Raw genomic sequence first — 17994 nt, 5'->3', positions numbered from 1 at the left:
CTCGATATTTTCCCTAACTCGATGGATTTTATGGCACCTTCGACTGATTTTACAAACATTTTTCTCTCCATAACTCGATACCTCCCTAACCCTCCCTAACGATGGTCCCTTGGATATCGAGTTAGAGAGAGTTGACTGTATTTAAAAATTTAAAAATTTAAAAATTCAAAAGTTTAAAAATTTTAAAATTTGAAGAATTAATAAATGAAATTAAAATTAAAATTGAAAAGTAAAAAAATTAATAAAATAAATAAAGAAATCAAAAATTAAAGAATTCGAAAATGAAATATTTCAAAATTTCAAAATGTAAAATTCGAAAATTTCAATTTTAGAGGAAAAAAACAAAAATAGGAATAAAAAGGAATAACAAAAATTAAAAAATTAAAAAATTGAAAAATAAAAAATTAGGAAATAGAAAATATAAAAAGTTAAAAAACTGAAAATAAAAAAAAATTAAACTGAAAAAAATAAAATTGAAACTATTAAAAAAAACTTTACCACTCTTTAGTACGTTTTTTATGAAGTTGATTTTCCATGTAAAAATTTCATAAACTCATACCACGAGAAAGGAAATGAAAATTGAAAAATGAAACAAATTAAAACATTGAAAATGAATTTCAAAAATAAAAAATCAACACATAAAAACATTGTAAATGGAAAAATGAAAAAAAGTGGAAAAAAATCAAAGATTGGAAAACAAGAAAAAAGAAAAAAAATTAAAAACTGAAAAATAAAAAAAAATTAAAAAATTCAAATTTTTTAAATACAATTCATCACTCTTTCGGTGGTTTTTTTCTCGATCGGTTCGCAGTGAGCCTTCTTTCATAAATTCACTACACCAAATAGCAAATCAAATGAAAAAAAATATTAAAAAAAAATTCCTGATTTCGAAAAGAGAAAAATATTTGAATGAAAGCATGAATACATGAAAACGTAAAAACATAAGAATATTTTTAGCATTACTAAATTTGTGCACAGCGCCAAAAATTGAGAAATTGATAAATTGATAAATTGATAAATTAGTAAATTGATAAATTGATAAATTTCAAATTGGAAAATTAAAAAATTGGAAACATGAAAAAAATTGAATTTTCGTTCGCCTTTATGTCATAATTGTGTTTGATGACCGCCTCATTCATTATGAGAGGTGCTCCGTTGCTGAAGATTCTAAACAAGAAATCGGATCGTTACGAAGATGTTTAATAAAGTCTGCTTCATTTAATATTGGAACACAAACAATTGCGTGTAGTTCAGTTGTTTTTCATACAAATGTAGCATTTTCTTTACTCTTTCATAAAAAAAAATTATTCATTGCTGTTTCGAAGAAATTCTCGTACTTTTCCCGTAATACGGCCCATTAGGCGGCGCACACCCTTTTCGTCCACCGTTTTGGCGATTTGATTCCACCAGTTCTTCATTTGAGTCATGTTCCTAACAAGTTTTCCCTTTGCCTTAAGCCTCCGCTTCGTAATTGCCCAGTATTTCTCTATCGGCCGGAACTGGGGGCAGTTTGGGGGGTTGAGGTCCTTCGGTATTACGCTGACCCCGTTCGTTGCGTACCATTCCATAACCGTTTTGCTGTAATGGCAGCTTGCGAGGTCCGGCCAAAACATTACTGGACGGTCGTGGGCACGAATAAACGGCAGAATCCGTTTCTGTAGGCACTCTTTTTTGTAGACTTCTGATGTCATTGTCTTGTCAGTGAGAAAGACTTCTGTCCACAACTGCATATCCCCTGCCAAATCATGTACTTGCGGGCGAATTTATCCGCAAACACGAACTTAAATTTTGCAGGTACATCCCCCCGAGCCGTCGCCAAATAAAATTTTTGACCTGGGATTTGCCCAAAGTCCGCCTTCACGTAGGTCTCATCGTCCATCAGAATACATCCGTCGAACTTGATCAGCACTTGGTCGTACAGCTTTCGAGCACGGATTCTGGCCACATTGTTCTGCTTCAGCGTCCGATTTGGCTGTTTGCTGGCTCGGAATGACCTTATTCCTTCCCGGAGACGAATTCGTCGCACCGTACTGTGAGCGGCCTGGAACTTATTGGCCAAATCGCGGTCTGAAAGATTGGGATTCCTCTTGACGGCCTTGATGACTTTCCCACGCAGTTTCCGGTCGACAGTTCCACTCCGACGCTTCGAATGCGGCTTCCGAGCCGTCGTCAATGTTTCCTTGTACTGCTTGATAACACGAAATACGGTATTTCTGGGCATTTTAAGCTGTTTAGCTAGCTTAGATGCCGACAACAATGGATTTTCAAGAAAACTGTGCACAATTTTATCTCTCCGTTCGGCTTCCATGGCGGTTGTTTACAAAATGCTATCGTTTGGTGTTATGACATAAAGACATGGTGAAAGGTAATGAATTTCCCGACACGTGGGTGAAAAAAGTTTCCAAATCCGTCCACTAGGAGCGCCACAATGAGCAAAAGAATTTGTTCCAATATTAAATGAAGCAGACTTTAAGCCCTTTAACCTTTAAAATTGACAACAAGCTTGAGTGCTTGCGTCAATCAGATTTTGTATATAACCACGATTTTGGCTGGTCTCCGAAATACTAGTATCGAAAATACTTGATTGTAGCAATTGGCAAATTATCAACCGTTTTGCAGTTTCCTTCAGATCCTTTTTGCATTACAATTATTCCATTTGGGCGCTTTTGCAAAAACATGTTTTTTCATGCCATTTTTATGATTTTGTTCTTTAACTTCCATGATGTCATGATTCCATGACGAAATTAAGCAAGCATTTCACTAAAAATGACGTCGCTGTCTGAAATGGTTCTACTTTCCCGTGTCTAAACTTGCTGACCCTGTACAATCTTTATCTCTTGCGGCTATTCTGACTAGCTGTTTGTCCCAATTAAAATAATTCCATATAATACAAATTCTACATACCAGTTTACAAATCTAACCTCGTAAGCTGTACAGATGTACATTGCTTTCGTAATTTAATAATACGCAGCTCAAGTTCACGCCAGCCAATGGATAAAAGATGTCAAGGAACAAGAAAATTGAATCAACAATCAATTCAAAGCTGATTTAATGCATGAAACTTATGCTACAACGTTTCATGGCTACTAAAATCGAAAGCAATACAGTCAAACCATTTCATTTCCTGTTGTCTGATGTAGCCTTACATGAAAATCAATGACCGAATGTTCCTTTTTCTATCATCGATTAACCGTGGGGACGGTTTTCTGTCACTAGGAAAAAAAACTTATTGATACAAATTGCATGTCTTCTAGAATGACATTATTTTTATGCCCACCCATTTGGAGAAAGCAACCATGGGAAACATAGCTGGACCAGAACCGTCGTTGCTCTCATTTTTGACCAATCATCGTCAGTTCTTCGTTGCTCAGTTCGATGTCAATGCAGGAGGCAGAGATCGGTTGAACGAGACAAAAAAGAACAGCAGCAGCTAGCTAACCCACCGTTCCGCCCCAAAAGAGTGAATTTTGTAATGTCTACTGGAGCTGAATCTGTTATCCATCTGTCAATCATCAATCACGGGCGATGAATTTCCATGGAAAACATGGAAAAGGAAAAACTGAACCGAAGCCATATTACAATAGCGCGTGACGTGGCGAACACGGACTAAAGATAAATTCCGGTTGCCAGCAAAAATTTCAATGATCTGAATCCGGGTCTGAAAGCCCCACATATAATGCGTTGAGTCCTTCCGAGTAAGGCCGAGTATGCTTTCTATATAAGGGTTAGAGTTGAGAAAACAAAACAAAAAACTAGCATCACTTCCCGTCGAATCAGAGCGCATTAAATTCCCATTTCTGTCGATACTACGGCCCATCAGTCAATTGCTCTGTTTCTGAATCATCGAGCAGCGAACGAAAAGCCCCATTAGTGGGCTGCCGAGGAAAAAAAGCTGTGGGGCAGTAAAAGAGCCCAATCATTGGGGAGGCAGCAAAAAAAACATTCTCCTAGGCCTGATATATGATAGCAGTGAAGATGAAAAGTTGCTTTTGCTGTCGACTTCTGGCGCCGCTTGCGAGGGCTACGGCCGTGATTTCGTACACTGCCAAACTTGTTCCATATCTATTTATTTTATCACGTCGTCTATCGTGTTGTTGGCGCAGTTGTTCGACTTCAGGATTCATATTTTGGGGGAGGTGAACGCTCGATGTTACCTTCGAGAGCACCCCAAATTCAATTTTCACGTTCTTTCCATTTCATTCTCATTGTACAAGTTACTCACAACTTCTGAATACGTTTTGTTCGAAATCTGTAGCGCACGACGCCAGCATGTTTGGTGTCATTTCGAGAAACTCTGTTAGATTTTCAACGTCAAAATATCAAACGCAAATTGAACATGTTTCGGTGGAAAACATCGTTCCCGGGTCCATTCATTCGTTTCGAGGATTTCGACTGTCTGATTGAATTCATGTGAATCCCCAAAATTACTCCGCTTTTCAAACATCGCACATCAATCTGCAATAGGGATTCGTTTGAGTGAGGCTTCTTCCCACTTTCCACCAGCGACGAGACAAAAAATCGCACATAAATCGTCCCATTAGCAACAAACAAATCAACACTTTATCGGACAGTTTGTCACAGTTTCATTCCAGCTCGATTTACTCGTTTGTCTCGAACAAGATGCCGACCACGCTCCAACATAATCCACGTTATTTGTGCCCGCACCGGGCCCTAATTTAATGAAACAACACGATAAGCAAAAGTTATATAAGCCGAGAAGGGCCAGCCCTTCTCTGTTTCTGTTTTATTTTATTTATTTTCACTTGCTGCACCTTTTCGAAGACCCCGTGTTCCAGGACCACGGCGGCGGTACATAGCCCGAACCGAGCGGTTTTAAGTTATTTCAGTGGAGCGCCGATAAATTAATTGCTGAAAAAGATTCTTCAATGACGGTGGGGTTAGAATCGAACAATTGCTGAAACATCTGGTTTCAAAAAAATCAGTACAACAAAGATCACAACTACAGCCAAGATTTTCAAGACAATTTGCAATGAGCATGTTATCCTGTGAGCTAAATTGATTCTGATTGTTTTTGACGTAGAACTACGTCTTTCAGGAAGGGTGCCATATCAGAAAACAGGTCACGTTTTTTGTGAAATAAAGTTAACGTTAGTAACTATTTTCACAGCGAACGAATTCTGATACTTTGCACACCAATGGAATCGGAAATTCTCTAAGATTCGTTTGATATACTATATAGTACAATCCACTAATGCCTAAACAGTTTAAATTAATGAAAACTGGAAGCATTTTCATTTTTCCATACATTTGTTCTGCCGATTGGTGTGCATTCCCGAACAGAGCTGTCAATAACGAGCAACATATTTGGTTTAAATAAGCCATCTGCTATTTGAAGCCACACCACTTCTTGTTTGTTGGTCATCGAAACAACATGGTTACCGCAGAGTGTCGAGCGGGAGAAAATTGTTTTCTTGTCGGGTGAAGGAGGAGTATAGAATAGAGTTTCTTTCCACAAGGGCCCTTCTCAGGGCTAGAGGCGGAAAGCAGAAAAAAAATAGAATGAAAACACAGATGCGAGTGAGCTAGCATAACAAAACGATCATTAAGCCTAATGTTGATTTCACACACATCTCGATGCAAGGAGGGGAAGCCTGCTGTATCGAGGTGTGCTACGACAAAGAAGAACAGCATACGCGAATTGTTTGTGCTAGTATGGAAGTATGGAAGAGTATCCAGAATTTTGGAATAAAGATATACACTGCATTTATTTAGATAAGCGTATATTTCATGAAAGTATGCTTTCAAATACCAACAGGGTAACATTACTGTTGCATGTTGTGGGGTTCGATCACATCTCAAGCGGAATATAGGAGCGAAAGGGTTCATAGTTTGTGATCGATATCTGAGTGGGAAGGAGAAAGTCTGATGCGAATTGAGCCAAATAAACGAGAAGTGCTGATAGCCTTCGAGTCTACTCGACTCTTTCTAGTCTACTGAAGTAATAAAAAATTAAATAGCTATAAAAATATTACAAAAATCTCGATGCATTCTAAAATAATATCCGAAGTGATAAACGAGTGAATTGAATATTATAATTCTGTAGTTCTACGTCGAAAACTGCGGTCGTGTCCTAAATACAACCCATTACAATTTTTTTTTTGTAATCCGCACGCTTCAACGATGCATAAAAATTGTAATATAAAAAAACGCAACACTTTCTTTTGTGTATAACTTTTTATTGCCACAGTAAAAAATGATGAAATTTTGGGTCACACCAGTTTAGAGGGTAATGTTTACTTTCGCAAAATTCCGTCACAATCTGTCACAAGTGGTTTTCGAAATGACTTCCAAGCAAGAAGTGCTCCGACAAAAAACCATGGACGCGCTCGTGGAAAATCCGGGCCAGCTGGGAATCGATCATTTGACCGTGTATCGTGTAAAATCGTTCAAGGAGACCCAGTCAATCATCCAAATCCGTCAAACTCGCCAGAATTTTGCTGCGGACAAAACAGGAAATGTCTTCAAACGACCTGGATTTGAAGAAAGAGTGGATGAAAGTGTGTAAAAAAATGGCGCAAGTGTTGCACAGGATTCGCATCGAGTCCAAGGTGCGGCCATTGAGCCTAGGAGAGGAGGTTGAACAAAGCAACTTTGCAAAAATATAGTTAATATGTTTTTATTTATTCCCTGAGAGTTTCAAAAACATCCGACTTGAAATGAGCCATTTTTGTCTATTGCATTTTTTCGAGTACGGGTTTTATTTGGTACGAGTGACCCATGTAAGCCTCCCAATGTACGTTCGGATGAACGTCAACAATGTGATGACAATGTGACATATTCAATGAACCCCAATGATTCTAGCTATTGACCATTTACGAATATATAACCGAAAATAGGTGGGTGATTCAGGTACTTGAATCAAATGAGAATATTTAATTTTGATGCACCAAGGAACGAAGCATGTTGATTACGAATTCGAGCTGAACCTAACAACGGATAGTAAGTTTAATTATGGTATGCAACTTTGATGCGACACCGTTCATCTATTTCTAATTATCGTGAATTATTGTTGCACAGACGAATGCAGAGGGATGAATGATGCATTAAGAATTACAAACGTCATCATTCGGTCATCACCAACGGCGAGTGGCGAACGGAGAAAGAACTAAAACGAGAAAGATTTTGTTTTTCCCTGGATCACTGTTGCTAGTAACTTTATGTTCTACATGAGTGCAAATTGTGTCGCAAGTGGGATACTGTTGTCGGTGGTTCTATTGCCTGACACGTGAAAGTCAATTTGGTTTGCAACATACAAACGCGTGGAAAATTGATTTTTGCTAGTGATGATTTCTCTCGTTCTCGTTTATGTCATGATGTTACAACAAACGAATTCCACTGGGGGAAATAACTTCAACGAGATCATTGTTGAACAAACGAAGGGTAGCTATTCAGTGAAACGTTCAATCGACTAACACTGGACGACAACTGGCGCCGAACATTGTCGTACTCCTTCATTCTATCCTACAGCTCATTCCTATCAATGTCTGGAGCCAATGACGTTCATAATGGAAATTTTCTGATGATTTGAGTAACTATAACAATACACTACACCTCACATATTCCACTTAGCATTTGACCAGCACATTGACATAATTTTGGTTCTGTTCTAGATTTTTACGGCAACTTTTCATCAAATATATGAAAACATACTTATATTCCTGTCCAATCTTCACTCAGCCGTTTTAATTTATATAATTGATATTAGGCTGTCAAAAAAGTCCTGCGGTATTTTTTTTTTGAATTTTCATTTGTTCATAAAATTAGTTACAATCATCTGTTTTAAGTCAAATATGCGCCGTTTTGTTCGATGACTTTTTCCCAACGAGATGCCAACTTCATAATACCCCTGTTATAGAAGCTCGCTTCCTAATTGGCAAAAAACTCGGATAGCCAATTTTCACAGGCCTCTTTTGTGGCTAACTTCTGACTACCTAGCTCGTCCGCCATGGACAAAAACAGGTGGTAGTCACTTGGTGCAAGGTCCAGACTATACGGCGGATGTAAAAGAACCTCCCATCCGAGCTCCCGGAGCTTCTGGCGCGTCACCAAAGAAGTGTGTGGCCTGGCGTTGTCCTGATGGAAGACAATGCGGCCTCTGTTTATCAAAGATGGCATCTTCTTCATGAGTGCTATCTTCAAGCGGTCCAGTTGTTGGCAGTACAGGTCCGAATTGAGCGTTTGGCCATAGGGAAGCAGCTCATAATAGATTATTCCTTGACAATCCCACCAAACACACAGCAGAACCTTCCTGGCCGTTAATGAGGGCTTGGCCACCGTCTGAGCCGCTTCAGCGGGCTTCGACCACGACCGTTCGCGCTTCACGTTGTCGTAAGTGACCCACTTTTCATCGCCAGTCACCATCCGCTTCAGAAACGGGTCGATTTTGTTGCGACTCAGCAGCGATTCACATGCGTCGATACGATCAAGGATGTTTTTTTTGCGTCAACGTGTGTGGCACCCATACATCGAGTTTCTTTGTGAATCCAAGCTTCTTCAAATGGTTAATAACGGTTTGATGACTTATCCCCAGCGCTTGGCCGATGCTACAGCTGCTAATATGCCGGTCTTTCTCGGCTAATTCAGCGATTTTGTCGCAATTTTCGACGACAGGCCTTCCGCAGTGTGGCGCATCTTCGACGACCTCTACACTAGAACGAAAACGTTGAAACCATCGTTGTGCGGTGGAAATGGAAACTGTATCGGGTCCATAAACTGCACAAATTTTATTGGCAGCTTGAGATGCATTTTTGCCTTTGTCATAGTAGTACTGTAAAATGTGTCGGATTTTCTCTTTATTTGCTCCATATTTGCGACACTATAACTTACGAACGACTTAACCAAACAAAACAAGTCAAGGACTATATTATAGCGCGCAAAAATACCTTTCCAACAAGCTATAGTATGACTCGATACAATGAATGCAACTAGAACTACGCGCTTACAACGACACCTCGCGGAAATACCGCAGGACTTTTTTGACAGCCTAATATTTTCTATACCTTGCTATAAAATCAATACTCGTCAAACCGACGACCCTAATGATTTGAATGTTTATTATAACCACTATAACAATTATAACCAATGATGGGCTTCAATATATCAATCCCCGCTCATCCATTACTCATTAATGTAGAACTAAGAGCCCTAATGTAGCTAATATAATAAATTAAAATACATTCAAATCTATATTCAAAAATAAAATGAAATAATGTTCATGAATTGAATGAATTTTAACATTCCGCTAACAAATTTTCACCTCCAGTTTTCAACCAAAGAACACAGCTTTCACTGCTGGAAAACTCCGCATCCGGAATTATTTTGGTGAAAATCTTCTGTGATTGTTTTGGTGATCCTAAAAGAGTCGATCGTGGTTTTAAGGAAGCACCTTAACTTTTAAATGCATGATGATGAATATGTACATCAATGTTTTCTTTCTTACATAATTTCTAAACGGTAATTCAAACACAGTATTTTTTATTGACGTAGGACTACGTCTAACCGGAAGATATAGGGGGTGAAATGGAAATCTAGGCACTGAACATGTAGGAAAAAATGCAAGATTTGGAACGCTTTTAACTCGAGCATTTCTCAATAGATCGCAAAGGTTTTTGCATCAATTGATAGGAAATATATCTACGCATCTATCATAACGAATAACATTTCATTTTTCTTGAGATAAATAATTGAATAATTGTGAAATATCAAGCATTATCCAAATGCACTATGTGCCCATTTTTGATTGGTCCATTTTGTGCTCCTCAAATCGTACCGACCAAAACGGGCAACCAGAGCAGCAGCGAAATAGAATGAAGCACGATTGGAAAGGAAAAAGAAAAAAATGAGGGAAACATTGGTCGCAGTCTCACACATGCGTAATTCTCGAGCCAGCCAGTCAGCTTAAAAATCCCCTCTCCGCTGCCGTAACGATCATTCTCATCCGAACCGTACACCATATCGTTTCGCATCACCTCACATCAACAAACCAACACAAGCAGCCATGGTTGGATATGGCAAAGGAGGAAAAGTGAAGGGAAAGGCAAAATTCCGCTCGAACCGTGGTGGTCTGCAATTTCCCGTAGGTGTATCCGCCAATTGCACCGGAAAAGGTAGCTAGGTCGAGCGCGTTAGTACCTGTGTACCAGTCCACCTAGCCGGCGTTATATAGTTTCGGCCGCCGGAGTGATCGAGTTGGCTGGCAAAGCTGCACGCGACGATAAGAAAACCTGCATTCGGAACATAACACATTCGGTTCGGCGGACATCAAGACAACAGGCAGTTGCAGCGAATGGCGAGTGGCAAACGCAATCGCAAAACGGCATCAGGTAGCAGAAGAAAAAAGTTTGTTCTTTATACAAACTGCTTTGGTGGCAAATCCAGAACAAGGCGGCATCGAGGGCGTTCGAAATGGTTTTTTTTCAAAACCACGAGTACTAAGTTTTCTAAATTGGAACCATTCCATAAAACAAGACGATTTCAGGGCCATTAAACCTTCCAAAAAAGAGTTTAGGAAATAAAGTTCAATGCTTACTAAAACATTATCCAAAATAATAATAAAACACAAATTGATGTTTTCATAATTTGTTTGCCAGGATTTGATGAGTATGTGAATTTGGCAGTTGTTCTGAGCTTATTGATAGTTGGGGACTTTCCTGATTATTCAATTTTCACCAATTCTTAAATTGTTTCCAGATTGAAAGTACAGTAATCTACAATTAGTTCGACATTTAGCTAATTGGACGGACATGTAATGTGACTTATTTAGTTGGACATTTTTGTAAACATAGAGATCCAAATTATGATCCCACATTGAAAGTCGACACTGTACCACTGTCATCGCAAATGTTCAATTACAGGTTAAAATTACCTCCAATCCGACACTGAGTAGAGGTAATGCGACGTGTCATTGAATGTAATATACTGTAAAATATGTCACAAGCTGGATGGGAAGAAATTTTCCAACTGTGAAAGCTGTGGCGAGTGACAACAAATCGCTATACAGGAAGGTTTAGCCGAACAAGATGGGGATATCGAGTGATAACAAAACAATAAACTCTTTAGACTTTTTGTGATCCTGAAAAGGACCCTTTTTAGTCTGTATGTGAATCCAACGAGCGAACAAATCGTAATGAATGTATTTTTTTGCCATCGCTCCCTTTTAACGCTCATTCGTTCGTCTCGTTGGACCCGCCCCTTTGGCTGAGTCTGCCGATTTGTCTCTATCCTGTGAGTGTGTACCGCTAGAGTATAAAACACGCGGACCCCCAAAAAATATCTTATTTTCTTTCAAACCGTAAACCCGTGTGGTTGTACGGCATCGGCATCGTGTACTCAACAAAGGAGGAAAAGAGAAGGGAAAGGCAAAATCTCGCTCGAACCGTGGTGGTCTGCAATTTCCCGTAGGTGTATCCGCCAATTGCACCGGAAAAGGTAGCTAGGTCGAGCGCGTTAGTACCTGTGTACCAGTCCACCTAGCCGGCGTTATATAGTTTCGGCCGCCGGAGTGATCGAGTTAGCTGGCAAAGCTGCTCGCGACGATAAGAAAACCTGCATTCGGAACATAACACATTCGGTTTGGCGGACATCAAGACAACAGGCAGTTGCAGCGAATGGCGAGTGGCAAACGCAATCGCAAAACGGCATCAGGTAGCAGAAGAAAAAAGTTTGTTCTTTATACAAACTGCTTTTGCGGCAAATCCAGAACAAGGCGGCATCGAGGGCGTTCGAAATGGTTTTTTTCAAAACCACGAGTACTAAGTTTTCTAAATTGGAACCATTCCATAAAACAAGACGCTTTTCAGGGCCATTAAACCTTCCAAAAAAGAGTTTAGGAAATAAAGTTCAATGCTTACTAAAACATTATCCAAAATAATAATAAAACACAAATTGATGTTTTCATAATTTGTTTGCCAGGATTTGATGAGTATGTGAATTTGGCAGTTGTTCTGAGTTTATTGATAGTTGGGGACTTTCCTGATTATTCAATTTTCACCAATTCTTAAATTGTTTCCAGATTGAAAGTACAGTAATCTACAATTAGTTCGACATTTAGCTAATTGGACGGACATGTAATGTGACTTATTTAGTTGGACATTTTTGTAAACATAGAGATCCAAATTATGATCCCACATTGAAAGTCGACACTGTACCACTGTCATCGCAAATGTTCAATTACAGGTTAAAATTACCTCCAATCCGGCACTGAGTGGTGGTAATGCGACGTGCCATTGAATGTAATTTACTGTAAAATATGTCACAAGCTGGATGGGAAGAAATTTTCCAACTGTGAAAGCTGTGGCGAGTGACAACAAATCGCTAAACAAGAAGGTTTAGCCGAACAAGATGGGGATATCGAGTGATAACAAAACAATAAACTCTTTAGACTTTTTGTGATCCTGAAAAGGACCCTTTTTAGTCTGTATGTGAATCCAACGAGCGAACAAATCGTAATGAATGTATTTTTTTGCCATCGCTCCCTTTTAACGCTCATTCGTTCGTCTCGTTGGACCCGCCCCTTTGGCTGAGTCTGCCGATTTGTCTCTATCCTGTGAGTGTGTACCGCTAGAGTATAAAACACGCGGACCCCAAAAAAATATCTTATTTTCTTTCAAACCGTAAACCCGTGTGGTTGTACGGCATCGGCATCGTGTACTCAACAAAGGAGGAAAAGAGAAGGGAAAGGCAAAATCTCGCTCGAACCGTGGTGGTCTGCAATTTCCCGTAGGTGTATCCGCCAATTGCACCGGAAAAGGTAGCTAGGTCGAGCGCGTTAGTACCTGTGTACCAGTCCACCTAGCCGGCGTTATATAGTTTCGGCCGCCGGAGTGATCGAGTTAGCTGGCAAAGCTGCTCGCGACGATAAGAAAAACTGCATTCGGAACATAACACATTCGGTTCGGTGGACATCAAGACAACAGGCAGTTGCAGCGAATGGCGAGTGGCAAACGCAATCGCAAAACGGCATCAGGTAGCAGAAGAAAAAAGTTTGTTCTTCATACAAACTGCTTTGGTGGCAAATCCAGAACAAGGCGGCATCGAGGGCGTTCGAAATGGTTTTTTTCAAAACCACGAGTACTAAGTTTTCTAAATTGGAACCATTCCATAAAACAAGACGCTTTTCAGGGCCATTAAACCTTCCAAAAAAGAGTTTAGGAAATAAAGTTCAATGCTTACTAAAACATTATCCAAAATAATAATAAAACACAAATTGATGTTTTCATAATTTGTTTGCCAGGATTTGATGAGTATGTGAATTTGGCAGTTGTTCTGAGCTTATTGATAGTTGGGGACTTTCCTGATTATTCAATTTTCACCAATTCTTAAATTGTTTCCAGATTGAAAGTACAGTAATCTACAATTAGTTCGACATTTAGCTAATTGGACGGACATGTAATGTGACTTATTTAGTTGGACATTTTTGTAAACATAGAGATCCAAATTATGATCCCACATTGAAAGTCGACACTGTACCACTGTCATCGCAAATGTTCAATTACAGGTTAAAATTACCTCCAATCCGGCACTGAGTGGTGGTAATGCGACGTGCCATTGAATGTAATTTACTGTAAAATATGTCACAAGCTGGATGGGAAGAAATTTTCCAACTGTGAAAGCTGTGGCGAGTGACAACAAATCGCTGGGAATATCGAGTGATAAGACAACACCAAAGGTTCTTTTCAGAACCATTAACATATTCATAAAGAGTAAACAGTAAACTAATCCATTTTTCAGGTAGATAGGTAGGTATTCACGTAGGTGAAGAAAATAAAACAATATATTTAAAATATATATTTAACAAAAGCTGTCCCCTTTGCATAGTCCTACGTCACTCCGGTTATGTCCCCGACATTACCCACCCGTCTTTTTTTAATATGTATTAAAAAAAGGAAAAATCATGCATTTCAAGGTTAAGGTGGTTGATTCACGATTCATTGTTGTTCTTGCGAGATCAATATACAAGCTGACGACAAAATGTCGAAATTCGTGTCGTTATTGCCAATACAGATAGTTCACTAAACATACATCTTGAATGTTTTTCTTCTTCAAACACACTTTGCCACCACAGACAACGTACCACCTTCCACAACGCGACGCATAAAATCAGACATTCTGGCCCGTGATTTAATTATACACAAACACTCACCATCTAACGATATGGAAACCGAAGAATCTTTTCATTTGGTCTCCAAATCGCATTTAAGAACAAAAATTTTAAAAAAACTTCAGAATCACAATGCAGTTTTTTTTCTGACATCACGTTTAACATCTTTTATCCACAACACCCCCTCCGAAGCGATTCCAAAAACGAGTCTAATATTTTGCGATAAGGAACATCCTTGAAAATTGGTAGTTTTTTTCCTTATCGCAAAACATTAGACCCGTGTTTTTTTAGTTTTTTATTAGGCGGTGCATTCAAATTTTAGGGTGGTCCGAAGGATCAAAATTTTCCTCTTTTTCCAAAAATTCCTTTTTTCGAAAATTCATAACATTTAAACTACTGGACTGTTTAGCAGGTTCTTTAAAAAATATAACACTATTTTTTGTCCATTAAGCTGCCGCAACCAAAGCATCTTAACTTGAAAAATCATAACTCAAATACGATAAAAATCGCATCTCTGATTTTTGGATATCATATGTAAAAAATCTCAGCTTTCAAGAAAAAATATAAAAAAATATAGCGCCCTTGTTCCCAAAACCATGTGAACCATAAAAAACAAATACAATCAATAATTACGAAAATCAAATGGTATGCATTTAAAAAATAAAAAGACGGGTGGGTAATGTCGGGGACATAACCGGAGTGACGTAGGACTATGCAAAGGGTACAGCTTTTGTTAAATATATATTTTAAATATATTGTTTTATTTTCTTCACCTACGTGAATACCTACCTATCTACCTGAAAAATGGATTAGTTTACTGTTTACTCTTTATGAATATGTTAATGGTTCTGAAGGAGAACCTTTGGTGTTGTCTTATCACTCGATATTCCCAGCGATTTGTTGTCACTCGCCACAGCTTTCACAGTTGGAAAATTTCTTCCCATCCAGCTTGTGACATATTTTACAGTAAATTACATTCAATGGCACGTCGCATTACCACTACTCAGTGTCGGATTGGAGGTAATTTTAACCTGTAATTGAACATTTGCGATGACAGTGGTACAGTGTCGACTTTCAATGTGGGATCATAATTTGGATCTCTATGTTTACAAAAATGTCCAACTAAATAAGTCACATTACATGTCCGTCCAATTAGCTAAATGTCGAACTAATTGTAGATTACTGTACTTTCAATCTGGAAACAATTTAAGAATTGGTGAAAATTGAATAATCAGGAAAGTCCCCAACTATCAATAAGCTCAGAACAACTGCCAAATTCACATACTCATCAAATCCTGGCAAACAAATTATGAAAACATCAATTTGTGTTTTATTATTATTTTGGATAATGTTTTAGTAAGCATTGAACTTTATTTCCTAAACTCTTTTTTGGAAGGTTTAATGGCCCTGAAAAGCGTCTTGTTTTATGGAATGGTTCCAATTTAGAAAACTTAGTACTCGTGGTTTTGAAAAAAACCATTTCGAACGCCCTCGATGCCGCCTTGTTCTGGATTTGCCACCAAAGCAGTTTGTATAAAGAACAAACTTTTTTCTTCTGCTACCTGATGCCGCTTTGCGATTGCGTTTGCCACTCGCCATTCGCTGCAACTGCCTGTTGTCTTGATGTCCGCCGAACCGAATGTGTTATGTTCCGAATGCAGGTTTTCTTATCGTCGCGTGCAGCTTTGCCAGCCAACTCGATCACTCCGGCGGCCGAAACTATATAACGCCGGCTAGGTGGACTGGTACACAGGTACTAACGCGCTCGACCTAGCTACCTTTTCCGGTGCAATTGGCGGATACACCTACGGGAAATTGCAGACCACCACGGTTCGAGCGGAATTTTGCCTTTCCCTTCACTTTTCCTCCTTTGCCATATCCAACCATGGCTGCTTGTGTTGGTTTGTTGATGTGAGGTGATGCGAAACGATATGGTGTACGGTTCGGATGAGAATGATCGTTACGGCAGCGGAGAGGGGATTTTTAAGCTGACTGGCTGGCTCGAGAATTACGCATGTGTGAGACTGCGACCAATGTTTCCCTCATTTTTTTCTTTTTCCTTTCCAATCGTGCTTCATTCTATTTCGCTGCTGCTCTGGTTGCCCGTTTTGGTCGGTACGATTTGAGGAGCACAAAATGGACCAATCAAAAATGGGCACATAGTGCATTTGGATAATGCTTGATATTTCACAATTATTCAATTATTTATCTCAAGAAAAATGAAATGTTATTCGTTCTGATAGATGCGTAGATATATTTCCTATCAATTGATGCAAAAACCTTTGCGATCTATTGAGAAATGCTCGAGTTAAAAGCGTTCCAAATCTTGCATTTTTTCCTACTTGTTCAGTGCCTAGATTTCCATTTCACCCCCTATATCTTCCGGTTAGACGTAGTCCTACGTCAAAAAAAAAATTAAAGCAACAGAATCATCTTCCGTAGCATACTTTGAAATGTAGAGCCAATTTGAGACAACAGAGTCCGAAACAAAAAAAAGTTCTATAAGTATAGAAGGATTGTTTTCATCAAATATAATCGTCTATCACCTCCTGAGAGAATCTAGATATTTTTTTTTCATGTGAGAAAGATGTTTTCTGACTTTGAGAGGATGAATCAAAAATCAAATTCCTCTTTTATATTTAATGAACGAAAATTACATGCAAAAAAACCAATAATTTTTTTTTTTTGACTCGATTATATACAGTGAACAGAAATCAGAAACTGTATATAATCGAGTCCGCGCTGTTATAGGTGCAATTCAATCATTTCCTTGACTTTTTAATGCAAAAATTTCCAAATGGACATCAAAGGGAGGAGTCTAGTCCATGTCCATGCTTGTTCACGCCGGGGGCCGTGCACTTTTTTGTCTAAGCGGTTTACAACAATCACCAAATTAAAACCACGTAAGATGATTGCCATACTATTGGAATTGTCAAATCCTTCCAGAGAGGAATCATATTACTTATATTATTTATTTTTATTATTTATGATTTTTGCCTACGGACGAAATCTATTGTAAAACACTCTGTGAGGTATCTAAGTTGTTTAACCCTTTCATAGGTAGTGGCAACTATATTGCCATTGAGGATTTTATTTTTTTTCTCTTCTCTAACAATAAATTATCACGTCTAGCCTAATGTGGTAACTAGTTCTGATATCTAGCAACTGATTTTTTTTAGTGCGAAAAAATCAAAAACTATTCATTTTGTAGCCATTTTCGTGTTAACAACTCCCAATTTAGAGCAGCAAGAGCGAGTTTCCAGAAAAGTCGTCGAAAAACAGTCAATTTGTTAAAGTTCTCAATACATACGAAATGTTTAGAATTTTTTTAGATGTTTTTAATCATTTTGCCTATAGAAAAAAATATTTTGTGTATTTTAGCATGTAAGCATGTCGTTGTATTGTAGTTTACGTTGATTACATGACTAGTTCTCACGGCCCGTTAAAGGATTAATAAAGTGTAGTAATTTATCGTTAAATGCATAGATAACTCACCTGCACCGCCATATGGGGACAAAGGCGCCATATGAGCACCTGTTCGCTTGTCCATGGGACTGACGAACGGGCTGCCATTCAGTCGCGTCGCATTGTTGTACGACGATAAAGTGTTGTCACTCTTGAAAGGTGAATATATCACTGTGAACAAAGCGGGGATACATGCAAAAAAATAAAATCAACATTAACATAAATGCACTTCATTTAACAACTGTAAGCTATGGATAAGTCATAAAGCAATAATCGAATAAAGGGCGATTGGAAGCGCATGAGTTTTAGTGTTTTTTCACGTGACCGAAAGAATTATCAGATCAAACGGGAATCTTTTAATCTGTCGCAAACGCACCATTACATATATCGTGGAACTTTAATCATTTGAA

The 17994-nt window shown here is 38.6% G+C and overlaps 1 protein-coding gene across 1 annotated transcript in view; it reads right to left on the bottom strand.

The window, feature by feature from the left end:
• LOC129781844 (nuclear pore membrane glycoprotein 210) overlaps nucleotides 1–17994 on the bottom strand; it is a 40094-nt gene that overhangs the window by 2739 nt on the left and 19361 nt on the right. The window contains exon 8 of the mRNA XM_055789379.1: nucleotides 17615–17755. Coding sequence (XP_055645354.1) covers nucleotides 17615–17755 — 141 coding nt within the window. The remainder of the gene's footprint in view (nucleotides 1–17614; nucleotides 17756–17994) is intronic.

Source organism: Toxorhynchites rutilus, unplaced genomic scaffold, assembly GCF_029784135.1.
Source record: "Toxorhynchites rutilus septentrionalis strain SRP unplaced genomic scaffold, ASM2978413v1 HiC_scaffold_23, whole genome shotgun sequence".
Classification (NCBI taxonomy): domain Eukaryota; kingdom Metazoa; phylum Arthropoda; class Insecta; order Diptera; family Culicidae; genus Toxorhynchites; species Toxorhynchites rutilus.
This window is presented reverse-complemented; position numbering and strand designations above follow the sequence as displayed.